At 40.7% G+C, this 17287-nt stretch overlaps 1 protein-coding gene across 1 annotated transcript; it reads left to right on the forward strand.

The window, feature by feature from the left end:
• Positions 1-8979: 8979 nt before the first annotated feature.
• Positions 8980-9776, forward strand: LOC6605544. The gene is made up of 4 exons (XM_002030336.2): positions 8980-9114; positions 9172-9404; positions 9460-9570; positions 9629-9776. The coding sequence occupies exons 1-4, from the start codon at positions 8980-8982 to the stop codon at positions 9774-9776; spliced, it is 627 nt and encodes a 208-aa protein (XP_002030372.2).
• Positions 9777-17287: the final 7511 nt, after the last annotated feature.

Raw genomic sequence — 17287 nt, forward strand, 5'->3', positions numbered from 1 at the left:
ATAACGATTTTCTGGTGTCTGGGTCGAGAGGGGACATTTCTGTGTTTCAAAAATGTTTCCAATTTGATTGAGCTGTGTGGCGGGAAAGTGACAAGTGCCAAGTTTGAGGTTTTCTATGTTAGTTTTGACGGAAAAACGAGGTTAGTGTGGGTTTGCTAATTGCTTGAATGAATAATAACAATTAAAATGCTGAAAATACGAATATTATTTCCTTGCCTTAAACTTTTTCCAGCAAACATTTTACTTCACCTGCTCTCTTAGTGTCACATTTTTTATGAACCCATCCAAGCTCTTAATATTTTGGCTGACATTAATGCCAATATTTGCGATGACTTGGCCATAAATCTTAAGCAGGCTGCAATAAATTAAATTAAATTACATTTTATATAGATTTTTTTCTGGGCTGTCGCCAAAGACAATGCTGGAGCAGGGAGAATAAAAAAAATATAAATGTATATATGGGGAGAGCTTATCACGATCGGGGACAAAAGGCACAGAGATTTTTTTCGCCGGCCTCACTTATAAATTATTTAAATGGAAAATAAAGCATCGGCCAGAGTCGAAGATCGCGACTGGACGCGGTCTGTTTGCAAATGCGGTCGAGTAGGAAATGTCATGAAAATGCTGCCCCGAAATGCAGGCCGAGTGCATCGTTTCATCGTACCATCCAATCGATACGGCGGCGATACTTGAGGTAGTAAAACACAAATTCACAAATCGAACATGAACAAAGCAAGAAATGATAGGATCACGATTGTTCCTCTCGTTCTTTTGGAAAGTAGCAGGTTCCACATTGGCGCTGCACTGCATCTTGTCCAAAAACCGAACATTTAATTGCGATCCACGTTCTGCACGAGTGAGAGGAGATGCAGGACGGCCGATGTGGCATGGGGGATCTGTTTCAGTTTCAGGCTGGGTTTTGACCAACCAACCGATCGACGGATCGGCCAGCTTGTGCCAGTTATGCGCACGTATGCAAAGGAAAACTTTATCTGACAGATTTGCGTGATAAGCCGGCACAGAACCAGAGAGAGAGCCATGGATCGATCGCTTCCTGGAGTGAAATATTGCCCAGATGCAAGCAGCCAACAATCTAACCAACCAACCAGCCAACCTCCTGCCACAATTTTCTGGCCAAATTGGCAGTCTGGCTGCTGGTGGTACACGCAAAGGGACGAACTTTGTTCGAATTCCGTCCTCATGTGGCTCCCAATTGCTGGCACTGCAATTGCTTCTTGGCCATTTAATGAGCCAAGAACATGCTTTCGGACCAAACTGACCAGCGAGTGTGAGTAAATATATGCAAGAAGCTGAACAAACGGATAAGGAAGCGAAAAAATAGGGAAGCCAAAAATAAAGTTCGATGGCCTTAAATGTAGTGGACTCTTCTAACTGTTTTATATATTTATGGCAATGGTAATATTTAAAGGATGATAGGTTTACTCCAAATAACAAGTAAATTACTCTTGATTTCATAAACAATTTCTAAAGTCTGATATTAATTACTATTTATTAAAAAGCCCTTGAAAATCTCTTGTGCAATTACCAACTTTCAATTTAAACTTCCCATGTTTACTTCATAAACTCCTTGATCCTCAATTGTGCCCTAGGCCTTGGTTAACACAGAAAAAATAAAAGTTTTTTCGCCCCCGATTTTCCTGCCCTCGATTCCGTAATAGGGATCCATTACTTAATGCCAAAGCTCCTTTCCGAGGCATTGGCGATAAGAACAAAGTTTTCGGCTTGGCTGGAAAATCTTCCATTTCTGTTTGGCTTCGCTTTTCCGTCTGCTGGCGCACTTTCACCTAAAAGTTGACAAAAGTTCCCCCAAAGAAATTGCAGTTAGAAGGAGGAAAGTGTGACAAAGTATCCACATCGTGGGGTTGAGTGTCTGAATGTCCATTGAAGTGTAGAATTTGATTGCAGTTCGAGATGTCTTTATGTGTGTGAGTGCGAGAGTATATGATGAGCGTCTTTTGAATTTCGAGCGATTGTCTTTTATGGCTTGGAAAATCAACTTTTGGCTAACAACGCTTCGATGCGTTTCTTGCAAAGGGAAAATCGAGTGAACTTGGCTTCAGCACAGCTTAAAGTCTGAGAGGCGTAAATTCACTTAAATTATGCGTAAACGTCCAAGTTTTTCCTCAGCATGGCGGCAACAATTTGCTGACTCACTTGCAGAGTGGGTAAAAATCCCGCTGCCACAGCCTCCCCAGCTCCAGACCCCCTTGTGACCCACATTTATACGCTCGAATTGATTTCCTATGCTCAACTTTGGCAATCAGCGCCGGCTAACACACGCGGCGTATACGCAACGAGCTCCCTGCATGGCCATTTTTATTTGCTGTAAATCTGTAACGAAGGCACGCACTATTTTCCGGTATATTTATGCTGTGTCGGCGGTAACACTCCAAGCCCCAACCCCACATGATCCCTTATCGCCTGGGTCCCTTTCGGTTTTGATAATTTAATGCCTGTTTGAGTTAAGACAGTGAAGGCCCCTTTTTGCCGGCCATGATTCCTCATGAGTTGTTTTCTGCTTCTCGCCACACACATAAACTACAATATTTAATTGGTTCGAAGCCCTTTGCCTAGACACGTCCTTTTCCCGACTTTTTTGCATATTTAATGCAATTACCAAAAGGTTCTCTCCCATCGGAATTGGCTCAACGCGAAAGTGAAGGGAACCGAAATTGATTTAGCTATCCTGCTTGGTGCCAAACACCTTGGCCAGGCTATTGATAGGCCATAAACTGCAAGTTCGAAGGAAATTGATACCTTAAAATGCGAAATAGGTGTCTTGGCCAAAAAGCGACCTCGAGAAGAAAATAAATCTTGGCTGACAGCGAAAGTTAAATGATTTTCGAAAGCCTTTAGTTAGTCCAGCAATATTCTTCTAGCTGCACGGTACATACATATATAACATAGCTAAAAAAACGCAATGAGAGCCACATTTAAAATAGGTTCTAATATATTTAATTTACATTACCCCAACTTTTTCTAATAAAGTAAAAAAGTAATAGAGTTCCACTTAGCATTCAAGTTAAGAAACTAATTTCCAGCACTGGTGCCAATCTCAATTTAAACTTTTATTTTATTTAAATCTGATGGCTTTGCACTTTTTTCCCCAACCTTTGTTCCCGGCAATGATAAACAAATCGGAACTTCCCCAGTCCCCCCCTCCCAACTCGACAAGCGCAAGTTTATGTGTTGCGAAATCTCAAAACAATCAAAGTGCCCAGGAAAAAAAGTGGCGGTGGAGCGGGTGAAAGGCGGATGGTTGATGGTTGGACTGTGGTGGGGGGCTTTTGGAAAAAAGGGACCAAAACTCAAATAATATCCAGCTTTTGCTACTGTTTCACTTCGCGTGGGCGTTGATGTTTGCTCTCCGAAAACAACAACACCAACAACAACAGGGGGGGTAGCAACTTCAACTTTAGTGCGAAAACTTTTGCCACTTAACTTTCGCAAATGCATCAGCATCAGAGGGGCAATGCTGGAGGAGATGGCGGCTTGGAGCTGTTTGGCCGACGGAGAGCGCCAATCCCCAGATTCCGCCGACTCCTGGCACTGGCACTGGCACTGGCAAAGCAATTAAAATTATTGCCGGGCGCAAAAAGTAATATTTTCCAAGTGCTAAATAAACACACTATAAAATGGCAAATGCCCCATGATTCCCGCCTCCTCAATTTTTTATCACTAACCCCAGCGCACATACGGTGGGAAAAAAAGTTGATTCGTGGAAATTTTTGTTCGGCACTTATTTACATATGCGAAGATGCGGTACGAAGAACTTTTTCTTCATCCAGAAAATGAGGCTGCCAAAAGCCCACGTTGAAATCAGGAAAACTCTCCGAAAAACCCTTGAAAAGTATCCGGGAGTTTGAGCACTCCCAAGTTGAGAGCAAAACAAAATTACAAGTGGAGAGAACAGAGATAGATTGAAAATGATTTCAATTCTTTTATCGTCTTACTTTGACTACTTTAAAAAATCAATAAAAAGGAAATTTGTAATTAATATATTTGTATTAAAATTCAACAGATAACATATTTTAGCTCACCACAACTAGCTGTAATAATTCGAATGATTTCTTGAGTTCCATTTATTTGCAACTCATCGATAGACACTTGGCAAACACAACAAGCCAAATGAAATCTGCTTACATACCAAGGCACACATAATAATAAATTGAAAACCGAAATCGATTTAGTTGTAACCAAGTTTATGGTCATAGAAACTTAGCACCGGCGACCCCAGAACCCCAGCATCCCGGATAGGAAAGAGCAAAGTTCCTGTCTAAGTTGACCATAAAATTGCACACAAATCGCATCAACTATTTAGTTGGCCGAGTCGATGCACACAGCAGAACAGACAAATAGAAGAGGGCGGCCAGTGAATATGTGTACTTTGTGTACCTGGGCCAATAAATAAACAGCAAATATTTTATGCAAATTTTCAATTTAACACAGCATTAAATGCACTCACGCACACCTGCACAGCCCACACGACGACGACTCCTTCAGAGATCAATGTAAATTCCCTTGGCAGGACAAACAACACCTGTGTGCGAATGTGTGGCTTAAAACGGCCCATAAACCGCATGCGATTCAATGGAACGCAGCAGCATTTTGTGGTAATTTTCATAATTTACACAGATACGGGGAATCGCCGGAAGGCGGAATCTGGACGGGTTTTGAACTATTCAGTTCGAAATCATTGGACGTAATTTGTTTGTCTGGTTGTCCCGGGCACTTTATAGGCGTGAAAATCATTGTATTGATAAGATATTTTCAGCAAATACAATTATTTGACAAATTGCTAAGCAACTTACAAACATAAAGGGATGAAAAGGCTTGGGCAATTTCCATAAATCATCGATTGCGGTAAAGCTTGACACAGGTCAACTATGATTTATCAAAGTCCAAAAGTGTTTGATTGCCTGCCTTTGAGCAGGAGAAACTTTTCCGGAGCTCATAATGCGAACTTATTTACTTTGCCCCACTCATTAACTGCGCCCCTTCGAAAACCAAGTTAAAACTTTGCCCTGATTCTAATAAACTTTGACTGCAAAGTTCATTACCAAAAATATATCCTGTAGCATCTTTGGCTCATTTTCCACTCATTTTGCCATATTTACGCAAGGTGACAGGCTCGTGATTAATACGGGTGTGCCACTGTAGGAGTTTCAAGGGAGGCTCCTGGGAAGGATTCCTGCTTGGGGTGTTGGCAGTCAAAAGGTTGCTGGCATGTCATTAACCGACTCCCACACACTCAGCTCGCATAAACTTCTTCGAATGTAAATGGATGTGAAACGAAACTTTTTAGTTGACATTGACCAACCCCTTTATCGGTAGATTGTAATAGATTGGTAGGTAGATTGGTTTCTGATATTAGCCTTGTTTCAAACAAACTTTTTTAGTACCATAAAAAACAATTTAAAATAACAATTAACCCATTATTAATGATTAATTTTTAAATTCTAAAAAACATTCCATAAGAACCTTTTATTACCACAGTTTATTATAAATCAAAAAAATCTCCATTATACTTCCTTATTTCGAATACCCCTTTTTCTTTCGTTTTTAAGAGCATCTCCAATCGTTAATGACCGTACTTAAATCCTTTGAAACCACATTCCCAAACCCATAAGTTTTAGGATATTGGTCACTTTGACAGAGTGCGAAGGCCAAGAAAAAAGACTGACGAGGATAGACTGGGAAAATATTTTACTTTCGCCTCTATCGATTGACCGACTTAAGTAAATACCCTAATTTAAACCGCATGATTGATTGCTGCTCGGCAAGGAGCGAACGTGAGTGGAGAGGGCATCCTTCAATATAAACCCAACCGGAACTCAGCTCCTACACTTCAATTTTTGGCCTGGCGTCAAAGTTGTCGCCTGGCTCCGGATTTCGTCCGTTTCACGGGGTCGGGGAGCGGAAGTAGTGGGTTAAGCCTTGGGGTTATGGGGATGACTGGGCTGGCAAGTCATCACGGACATTGCACTTTGGCTTTGACCATCAAGATTTTCGGGGCATTGTGGCGGCGGTCCTTTTTTGGCACAAGGACTCTCGAGGCGATTTGCTCGTTTCCTGGCCGGCAGAAAAGGGGAGTGGCTGGCAGCTCATTTATAAAATTTCCCAGCTGGGTTGTTGCCTGGCGTTTTGAATCGAACAAAGCCTTGGGGCCAGCACATGCAGGATCGGGTCCCGAATCCTGCAGGAAGAAACAGGACTCTCTGGCTCATATGTACATGTATGAAAAATGAATGGCGCCTACACGCAGGATGCGAACGTCTTTATGGTAATCCAAGATGATGCCCCTTTTTGCGGTTGACATGATTCACTTGGGCGATAAACCAAAGATAGCAAAAAGTCAGTCAAAGCCCAAATAGTTCTTGGGTTAAGGATGCGCAGCACAAAAGGACATTGGCGGCGACATTTTGGCAGCCCTTTTGGCATATCATTTTGGCCATTTCTCGGCTGTCTGCCTTCCTCGCCTTTTTTATATTTTTTTAAAGCAATTTTCAACGTTTGAATAAACATTTCATTTAATTTGAGCGCAAACAAAAATAATAAAATAAACAAACGGAACGGAAAAGCCCCCGGGAAAGACCTGGGGGTGATGTGGAAAACAATTTGGCCTACGGGCGCCGACGAAACTTTACGTAAACACGTAATGCTCTTTACGTTGTTGTACAACGCAGCCGCCGCAACGCGAGCATTTTTGCAATAAGAAATTCAATTTTCAGCAACATTAGAGGCCAGAACTTGACTCCGCGACTACGTGTGCAACAGGGATGCAACGCAGCAGCCGTAGAAATTACAACATTTTGCATTCATTCCTTCCTTTGTTTGCGCTCTCTGTGGATAAATTGCACACTCTTTCACTTTACTTTTACCAGTTGAAATTAAAATGCAAAGTGAATTTATTGCGGACCCGCAGGAACTCAACTCGAATCCCGCAACTCAACTCGAACGGAACAAAGTCTGCGTGCGGCACGCTTGTCCCATGCAAATTCTGAGTTTCACCTGTTATCGATAAGCCAGGACATTTGCCTATCGCCAAAGGCGTCGTGTAGATGTTTGCCTAATTGTCAACGGGTTTCTTGCATTCAAATAAAATGCATTTGGATCGCCGTTTCCTGGATAAGCGTGTTTCATGAGCCGATAAGAAATATTAGCTTGCATTCTATGTTATTAAAAAGTATTTAAATTTTATAACGTTGCTTTTGTATATGCTATAGACTTAGAAAATATAAGAATTGTGTTAATAAATATATACAGACACTGAAAATATGGAAAATTTGCTAAAATGCTATACATTATAATTTTGTTCACTTCCTCAATGAATAATAAACTTTTCACCCCTTACATAAAGTTATTTTGGCATCATGTCGTTTTGAAGATGATTGAATTCGTTGGAAATTCCTATTTTCAGCATTTCCTTGAAGAGCGACAAAGCATTTGGATTTATTATTCAACTAATCAAGTATTTATTAGAATGCCCCGGGGGTTGACTGACACCATAGGCATAGCTGTTGATAGTCGCATCCCCCTCCCAAATCGTATCCTTCCCCAACCCGGCCACCCTTTCACTTGGCACACACTTTCACTTATTACCGTTTTCCGGCCGCCCCCGGGGGACATGGACCCGCCCAAATGGCCGACCAGCACGTAACCTCCACCCGCCTCGAGGGTCCCCCCGTTCGGCCGCTATGTCCCCCATGTAGGCAACGTATCTCTTTCGGCTTATCTGCCACAACCGCCGCCTGTGCCTGCGTCTGTGACGTGTCCCGATGTCGTTAACTCGCGCGTGCCCCATGCTGCCGGCATATAGAGTGTGCAGTGTTTTCACCTGTCAACAATATTTCATGCCCACTGTGCATTGTGCATTAGAATGACGGCGGGGCAACAGCTGCCCGTTCCCGTGTGTTCCTCTATTCCGGTTTACCCATTCCATAACCCCGATTTCCTTCCCGGTTCAACTTTCTCCCTTTTATTAACCATCCCCTTTCCTTTGCCGCCATCCCTGTGCGCCTAGAAAAGTCGATCAGGTGGAACGCAGCGTGCAGTGTTTACGCCTTCTGGCTTGCCGGTTGGTTCCGGCCTTCTTTTGCGAAATTCCCGCTTTTCCCACTCAACCTTATCAGCTTTTGCAGCCAGCTAATCCAGTGATGTCAAGTATAGTCATATGCATTATAAGATGAAATTTAATGGGTCCAAACATAGAAGTAGGATACCAAAAGGTATAGCACGTTGACTTAACACGTTTCTCATAAAAGAAGTTAATATTCATAATAACTGGGAAATTTAAATCAGCAAACTATATACATAAAGTATAGAAAATGAACAATTCGAATATGAATTATATCCGCGTTGAATGAAAACTTCGCTAGTTTAGCAGCACTGCTGCACACACATGTTTGTCCTGCGCCTAATTTTGGGTTGCGTGCATCATGCGTCGCGTCACGTTGAATACGACTTGCGTGCAGCAAAATAACTACTTCGTGTTGGCAGCTCTACGTTGTTGCCGCTAATCATGGGCCCGAAAATTGCCATGGCAACAACAAGTTGAAAACGCAATTTTCGGCTTTTGCATTACAGTTTTACCCCCAAAAAAACAGAACAGAACTGTCCGCCCTTTTACAATGCGGGCAATTTGAATGGAAACAGATGTATGCATCGATTATGTATAATGATGCCAAGTTTGACAGGTTTTTTTGCTTTTAATAATTTATTAATTGTGCAGTTAAAGAAATAAGCGCATGTCATTGTTATGGTATAAAATATTTTTGTTGATTTTGCAGGAAGCTAACATTAGTATTCTAATTTTGAGGTTTAACATCTGGATTCCTCTCTCTTTACCATGTTCGCCTGCATGTAACTTTCTTATTTGGCACAGAAGTGCTAATTGAAGAAGAATCTGCGCTGCATTGCAACAATTGCACTAAGTTTAGTTGATTTCCAGCTTCCGACATGAATAGTTCTATGTGGCTTTCAGTTTGTGCAACGCTTTGCTTGACTTTGTTGCAACAAGTTGCATCTGAAGATGTGCACTCCAGATCTAAACGTTTTTTGATATTTCCACGACAAGCGCCCACAAGGCACCAGGTAATCTTACTTTTAATTCAAGTAAATAACATATAATTTTAATGATTCATCTATTAGTTTATTGCTGGTATTGGTATTCCTGCGGATCTTGAGTATGAATCCCTGACTGTTGGCTATGTCCTTAAAGCGGAATACTATCTGCCCTATAATGCAACCGTCTACAGGCAAAACCCACTGTTTCCTGAATACAAACCAAACACCATAGACGCCCAGGATCAACGGAAATTGTTTATGAAACCCACAGATTTGCGCTGGGAACTATACCAATTTATCGAACACTTGCTTAATGGGTATGTTTAGTCATCTTACTTTTATTTCAAGTATTATTCTTATATTATGAAATAGGTATGGATTAAATGGTCATGACTGTCTTTTGGAGGCCATTTGCGAGGCTAATAACATCAAATTTGCGAAGGATTTTAGTACTGCTGGAGAAATGCTACACTTGCTTTTAAGGTGAATAATCTTATAATTCATTTTGTGTTTTTAAAATATTTGAAAATTCTTTATGCAGTCCTTCTTCTACTTTAAACTCGGAGTCTAATCGAGCTCTGGATTTTATACTAGCGGAAAAAGATGGATCACGAAGGGATTGTTCAAAGTATGACTGCAATACAAAGATAATTAATTGGTTTTCGTTCGTCAACAAAATGAACTTTTGATATAAAACAAAAATATGTCAAAGACTTATAAAAGCTTATGTAAAAAAGCAAATAAGTAGACATGAACTAGTCTTATAAGATATACTATGTTGCCTTAGACCAAGTTAAAGGAAACGGAAACTTTAATTAAAGCCAAGGAATACGTTGAATATTTGGTGTCGGCTATGGATAGCAGAATTTGATATGGATGCAGACAGCGAGGTGGCCCGAACCCATCTGACATATCAATAGCCACCTGAATCACCTTGTTTTCCTCCTATTTCATAGCCGGAGAGTTTCAATTTAAAATTCATTGAAATTTCGAACGTTCGTGGAACACAAAAAGCTGCCCCGGGTTGTTTATAGGATTTGTCAAACACACCGAGAGACAGGAGGAGGAAAGTACAAAATAAAAAAAAAGAGGAGGAATCTCGCCGGCGCGTCATAGTCATCACCCTGACAAAATCCCGGAACACAAAAGAGCGACAGGGTTGATTGCCTTTTACAGTTTGCAATCGCACCCACATACCCACCAACCATTCCAGAAGTACCGTCCGTCTTTTGTCGCATCGCATCAATTAAAGCATACAATGTCATAATCAAAATGACAAATAGAATTACGCATGATGGGAAAGGCAGCAGCCGACGGAGCTAACTCCTCTTGTGGTGGTTGATAGCCGGCAATCCGCATCACCCAGCACCACCCATTCCGCAGGACTTGTAGCATTTGATTCCATGGTTCCGATTCCCGTCCATCTTGATGTCGTTTTTTGTTTCGAGTCACTTTCCCAATTGGACCGAGTGCCAGAAACCTATTCAAATTAATCCTTTATAAGCCCGGCAGCGGAATCCACCACCACTTGGCAATCTGCAAGGTGCACTGCGCTTCTGTGATTCCCCGGGGGAAATGGTGACAACCCTGGCTGCCATTCACTCTTCTTCCTGATGTCAAATAACGGTTATTACGACGCATTATACCAATTGAGCGTAGACTTTAAAAAAGGCTTCGCAACGATTACCAAACCCCGATGATAATGGTAATGGAAGCAAAAATGAAATTGCCTTCACGGTATGCACTTTCTATAATACCCTTTAATATTTTAATCTGATCAGTTAATTTATTTATAATTTAATCAGTTAACGTCTTAATATGACATAATCTTAAGAAAATGTATTTTGATGCACAAAATATTTTTATTTAATTTTTTAACCCAATTGCAAATGAAACCAACATAAAGAGCATAGAAAGGCTTAAAGTTGATTATAAAACCCTGATGACAAAAAAAAAATAACCAATTATTCCGCACATGCTCAAAAGCAACAAAACCCCATATTTCGAACAAAAAAAAGTTTTAATCACACTTTGGCACACGCTTCTCTCATTAAATTTTCCCCCCAACCTATTCTGTCTTTTGGCTGTTTTCTTAATTTGCGTACAAATTATTTGTCAGAGGGTAGAAAAAAAGGCCAAGCACAGCTGTGCCAAAAAGTTAAGCAACCGAAAACTCACATCACAGGGAAAATTCGCTCCACTTTGACATTTCCTTGGACTTATTCAATTACTTTGTTGTGCCCTTATCTTTGGGTATCCCTCTTTGGGATCCTTTATGATTGAATGTTGTAGTATAGAATTTGGGCCAGCTTAGGGCCAATTTTTTATTTTGGGTGAGAAACTTTGTTTGACAATTTTGTAATGTTAAATTGAAAAATTTTCGTGGGATTACTGAAGTTATTATGGATACAATGGCATATAAGTAAAAGCCCGAGGAGTTTTCACACTTCATTCCGAGGAAATGAAAAGAGAAAGTTAGTGGGAAAGTTGGTCCTTAACTGATCAGAATCTGTGTGTCTCAATGGTTCAATAAAAAATTTAAAGATAATATTATGAGTTTGTGTTAGCATATTATATTGACTTAGACTTTTCAAAATACTAAATTAAATTGAATAAATTTATATAAAGCTATTAATAATTTATTTTTTTATTAGAATTTAATGTATAAAGCTAGTTTTCCACGCCGTTAGACACAATCCACTAACTCCATCCGCAATTATATCCCTACATCCTGTTTAGCCAAAAACCGACACAAACTCACCTCATCGCAGTCAAATTATGTCAAAAATGAAGCATTTCCCTTACACACGACTGATGGATGACCCTTCGCACATGGAAGTGTTTTGGCCAACAAAAAAGAGGCAAAACAATATCAAACCAAAATTTGAGTATAAATATTTAGCTGTAAGCTATTTGCACTTCATGCTTGACATGCCACAATCTACTTTTAAAATATGTTAATGCCCATTTTACCTAACCGAAGCGTTTGAGGGCTTTCTGCTGGCCAAAAAATACCTATGCTGAAATATTTCTAAACTCGATGGGTTTTTGTTGTTTCGCTTTTTGCACCGAAATAGTTTGGGCAACAGCACGAAAAAAAAAATTGTTTTCGGAAAATAAATCAAATTGCTTATCAAAGAGATGATTTAGTGGTTGCCACAGGGTTTCGTAGAACGGTGGGGTTTTCGTGGCAGGGTTGGGCTTCGCCTTGGATCAACTTTAATAATTGCTCAAGTTGTGGCCTTTTGTGGTCCCGAGCCATAAGTCAATAAAACAGCAAGAAGCTGAAGTTTGAGGTGCTCTCAGGAAGACTTTGCCCCTACCCAGCTTCCAGGTGGAACGCATCATATTATTATTATCTCTTGTGAAAATTTACGAGATCAAAAATTAAAATGCCCTCGAGCGGCAAGGAGAAGAACAACGCTCAAGAAATTGTTGCAGAAAATAATTTTATTGCTGGCCAATGGTTGCCCCCTATTCGGGGTTGGGGGGCCAAAGTAATCTATAACCGCATCGGGTTGGGGGCGTCCTACATCCCTTCGGGCTTTTGCACGCTTCAACTGGTAAATTGTCCATTTATTATGCGGCAACGCCTCCTCTCTGAAAGCTTGCAAAATGAAGTGCCTGCCTAGAAACCTCCCCCAAAAAAGTCGAGGGCATTAAGACAAGCTGTCGGGGTTTTTTCCTTTTTTTGGGGGGTTGGATGCACTTAAGGTGCAGCATTAGCCGCACACTTTTGGCCAAGTAAGCGGAAGTTGCACAATTAGAAGAGCTAGTCAAAGTTTTGGTCCCGACCTGGCCCCTTTGAATGCATATTAAAAATAGTTTTCCCGGGACTCTGGCATCCAGCTCGTCTGTGAAATATCAGCAGCAGCAGCAGCAGCAGCTCCTCTGTCGATATGCATTAAAAGTTGTTGCCTGCCATTACATAAGATATTAGCTGAGACAGGTCAAGGATCAACGGGAACAGGAGCAAAAAATCCATCCCCGGACATTGAAAAATTAGAAATATTTCACCTGACAGGTGGGCGGTGGATGGAGGCGGCTGCAGGAGAAGGAGCAAAGTGTGGTCAGCTGTTTTGCATTAAGTCGGAATTATGCTGGCAAGTATTTTCTGAATTTTTTCTATATTTTTCGCGTATTTTTCATATTGAACAGATGGTCGATAGATTATAGGTACATGAAATAAGGTCAAAGCTAGAAAAATTCGATAGAAAAATAAACAGGTTAGTAAAGTTAGTGGCTAAAGTTTAAAGTATACATGATAATCAGATAACGCTAAATTGTTATTAAGCCACAAAAATCACTTGACCTTACTCAAGAAACTCCTCTTTAAAAGCACTTTATCTATCGTAAATGCTTAAAAGGCATTGACTAAAATTTCATTTATTAAGTAATGCTCAGTAGCCATATCTGAAAAAGGGATGCCGAGGCTGCTTAAAATGTATATATTCCCGAATCGCCATTATAAGGGATGCCAAATGTTTCTGTGTTCCACTGGCGGAGTCCAGTTAACGCTTCAATGGTGGCAAATGGCTAAATTCGGGGGCATAAAGTGAATTGTTTTATGCGCCGGGCGAAATGCTTTCTCCGCTGCCTTTTTACTTGGCGCCGAGTTTTCTTTTTTGAAAAACGAGTTACACACGTGTCGCAAATGGTAGGGTTGCCCCTCAATCCATCCACATGCGTTTGGGCTGCTCTTTCGGCCAGGGTAATCGAAGTGAATGTGGGATCCCAAGAAGCTTGATGGTCGTCCGGGCTTCATAGATTATGGATGAGTTTCATAATGAGCCAATTTATACAAGTGTTTCCCATATACGTGGGTGTTGGCCAGGATATGGATGTGTGTGCGTGTGCCACTGCATTGGGCCTCATCAAGGATTCCAACACGACTGTCCAAAGTACTTAGCGATGGATCTCTTCTTACTACTAGTTTACGAAAAAAGGTTCCTTAGAGAGCAGCTAAAAAAATGTATAATTTATTTTTTGTTATTTATTAACATTTAGGTGATCGATACAAAAGGAGCCAATATCTTAGCCTCTTCAATATTTATAGCATTAATTATTTCATTACTGGTCAACTTAAACATTATTCCTTGAATTCTTACTAGCTTGATATACGAAAAGCGCTTTAAGTACTTTATTTTAAATGTCTTACCTTTTGTCACTTGGTAAATTAACTGCTCAACATTTCTGTTAGGAAAGTGTATTCAAGTGTCTAATTGGCACAACTAACCTTTACTTCTGGTCTTTTTTGGCACCCGGGGGCTGTGGGGTAATGATATATGACACTCCAAAGAAGCTGCTGGCCAAAACGGCATTTGTTTAAACCAGACGAAGCGAAGCAGCAAAAGTGGAGGAGTCCTCCGCCACTTCACAGCTTCCATTTGAATGCGCACATGTCTGGGGCGACTGAGCACCACATGGCTCCAAGTATCCAAGTATCCAAGTATCCAAGTATCCCAGTATCCAGGAACCCGGACAGCAGTTGGATTTTTGGGGGACAGCAGTTGTTTCCCGAACTGCTCGTCCTGCTTGAGTGCACGCGTCAGGTGACAAACTGGTGCCTTCTCTGCTCCTTTTTAACTCCTTTTTTGCTCCAATCCAATCGCCTGTTGACAGCTGTTGCTCCTGACAACTTCTTGAAGCTGCTCCATTGGCTTGGGCGGCAGAGAAGTCGAGTTAAGTCAGGCCGAAACCGATATTGACTTCGAAAAAATCACTTGTTGCATGGAAGGGTTTCGGTTGTAGAAGACTCAAGCTTTTTCAACGAAAATATTAGCTCTGAACTGAAAAAAGATTATTTTATTGAAATCAACTACCTCGCTAAATCAATATTAATATTATTAAATATATTATTATTGGGAAAATAGCTTTTTTAATGTCGCTTTTGTTAGGCAGCTAAATCTTTGAAAAATTAAAAAAGGATACACTTACGGAGTAAAAAAATACCTAAGTAAAATGTAAGGAATTTTCACCGCTTCCAAAGCAGTCATTGAGTAATTAAGTTTAAGAATTAAAATGTCACTTGTTGCTTAAAGAAATTCGGCGTTAAATTCTATGTATGTATATGAGATTATTTGTTATTTTATACTAATGGTTTTCCTTTTTATGATTGCTTTATTATGCGGGGTTAAAATTACGTTGCTTTCTGGAACATTTAATGCATTTGAAACATAATTCGAGCGAATGTTGAGCCTTAGACTTTTGGTGTCTTCTCAGTTTCAAAAGTAATTCCAAGTTCCGCGTTTTACACTCTACCGTTGGAAAAGCAACCTGCGTTTTCCGCTGCCTGCCAGGCTAATTTTACGGTAATTTTCCAAAGCATAGAAGCCAATTATTCACCTGTGTGTGTGTGTCGTGTTTCGGGTGTGTGAGCTGTTCAAATTGAAAGGATTACTCACGCTCCAATGGAGCTCAGACACATTCTGGTGCCAAACTGAGGATGTGGGGGATCTGTGTGTGCCGTGTCCTCTTTGTAGCCATTTCATTTACACATTCATTTCGGTATTGGCATTTTTTCATTACGCTGACATTGAACGCTGAACGTTGAAGGGAGCTGCCATTGAAGTGGGGGCGAAGTGCCCGGGTAACGGCGTCAGTCAGAGAGCAATTGAAGCGATTTATTGGTGTCATATGACAAGCATCAGGGTCGCCACCTGCCCCCGCCCTCTTGCCCACTTACCCACTTGCCACCCCCTTCCTTCCACGGAGTTACCTTGCTACTTGCGTAACAAAAAGTTCAAACATTAAAAGCTGACGATGCTGCGGATCCTGCACCACCCCATCCGCCACCCGTACCTCATTTCGAGCCCTCGAGTCCTTGTCCTTCTCCATCTTCTTGCGCCATCGCAGGTTTCAAGTGTCATCGCTGTCAAGTGCACTCGAAAAAATGTGCATACCCATTTGGGGCTGGCTGAAATAAATCAGTTGGAAGTGAGTTCCATCAGTAATTTAAATCGGACTTAGTATATCAAGCCATCATTACCGAAATTGTACACATATTTTACATATATCAATGTAAAATCACTTTTTATTTATTTACTTTAAATACTTTTCTAACAGCCCAGTCATCCTTAGATTTTGTAAATCCAAATAGATCGGAATCTGCAAATTTTCATAATTACCACTTTAAAGATTTTGGATTTTTCTCTATGCAGCAATTGCCTTGAGCCAGGACCTTCCTCATTGCCTCACCACTTTGGCCCTCTTTCATCCTTCTTTGTGTGCCAATCAAACAAAAATGGTGGTGGCAGCGGGATGGGTGGGGCAGACAGCCTGTGGCCAACGTTTAAACATATTGAATTACTTTAAAAAAGATCTTACCCCCAACCCGGCGGCCAACGTCGCAATTTGTTAATTTCTTGTCAACACGAGTCAAAAGACTAATTGGCCCGAAGAACCCGCTTCGGCCCCGTCACTCTTACCCTTTAAATCACTTGGCCATATTTAGCCTCTTGCCACTCTGAATATTTTCATTTAACGTCATTTACTTTTCCTCGTTTTTTATCATTCTTCATTAAACTTTGTGGCAATTGCTTTCTCCACCGCACCACCCCGTCGTTTTCCCCCTCTTTCCACTGTCTTTTGTTTGTGCATTGATTTATTGGTATCGGCTCCCAATCGACATTAATTTTTCATCGATATTTTTTCGCTTTTTCCTCTTTGCCGCGGCTCTGTTTGTTGGGGAATAATTAAATTTTCGCATAAATTCATCATCATCGATGGGTCGTGTGGCTTGACGATTTTAATTTCCTTTGACATTGGCAAACACACGCGGGATGGGTCGGCGCATTTAATTTGAGCATTTTTCCAGCTATTTAGGATTCACAAACGAAAATCTGGAAGTCAGTAAGCTTTTCTGCTTGGTCTTTAAACTTTGCTTTAAATATAGTTATTTTTATCAGTAGATTATTATTATGATCTTAAAAATAAAGATATAAATGCCAATACCAACCCACTGATCGAAAATTGTCTGCTCCAACACTATAAATCCAATCAAATCTTAACAAAATCCGTTGACATTTTCAGCTTAATAACTTCATTTCATTTTCAACTTCTTCTGCTACTTACAAATTGATTTCCTGTTTTGAAGAACGCTTCAACAAACATATTCATTGACGTCTTCAACCCACTCGACGACGCTCGACAAATGTTTCATAAATATTTTGGAGGGCTATTAACGCTCGCGGATGCTCCA

The sequence above is a fragment of the Drosophila sechellia genome, chromosome 3L, assembly GCF_004382195.2.
Source record: "Drosophila sechellia strain sech25 chromosome 3L, ASM438219v1, whole genome shotgun sequence".
Lineage (NCBI taxonomy): Eukaryota > Metazoa > Arthropoda > Insecta > Diptera > Drosophilidae > Drosophila > Drosophila sechellia.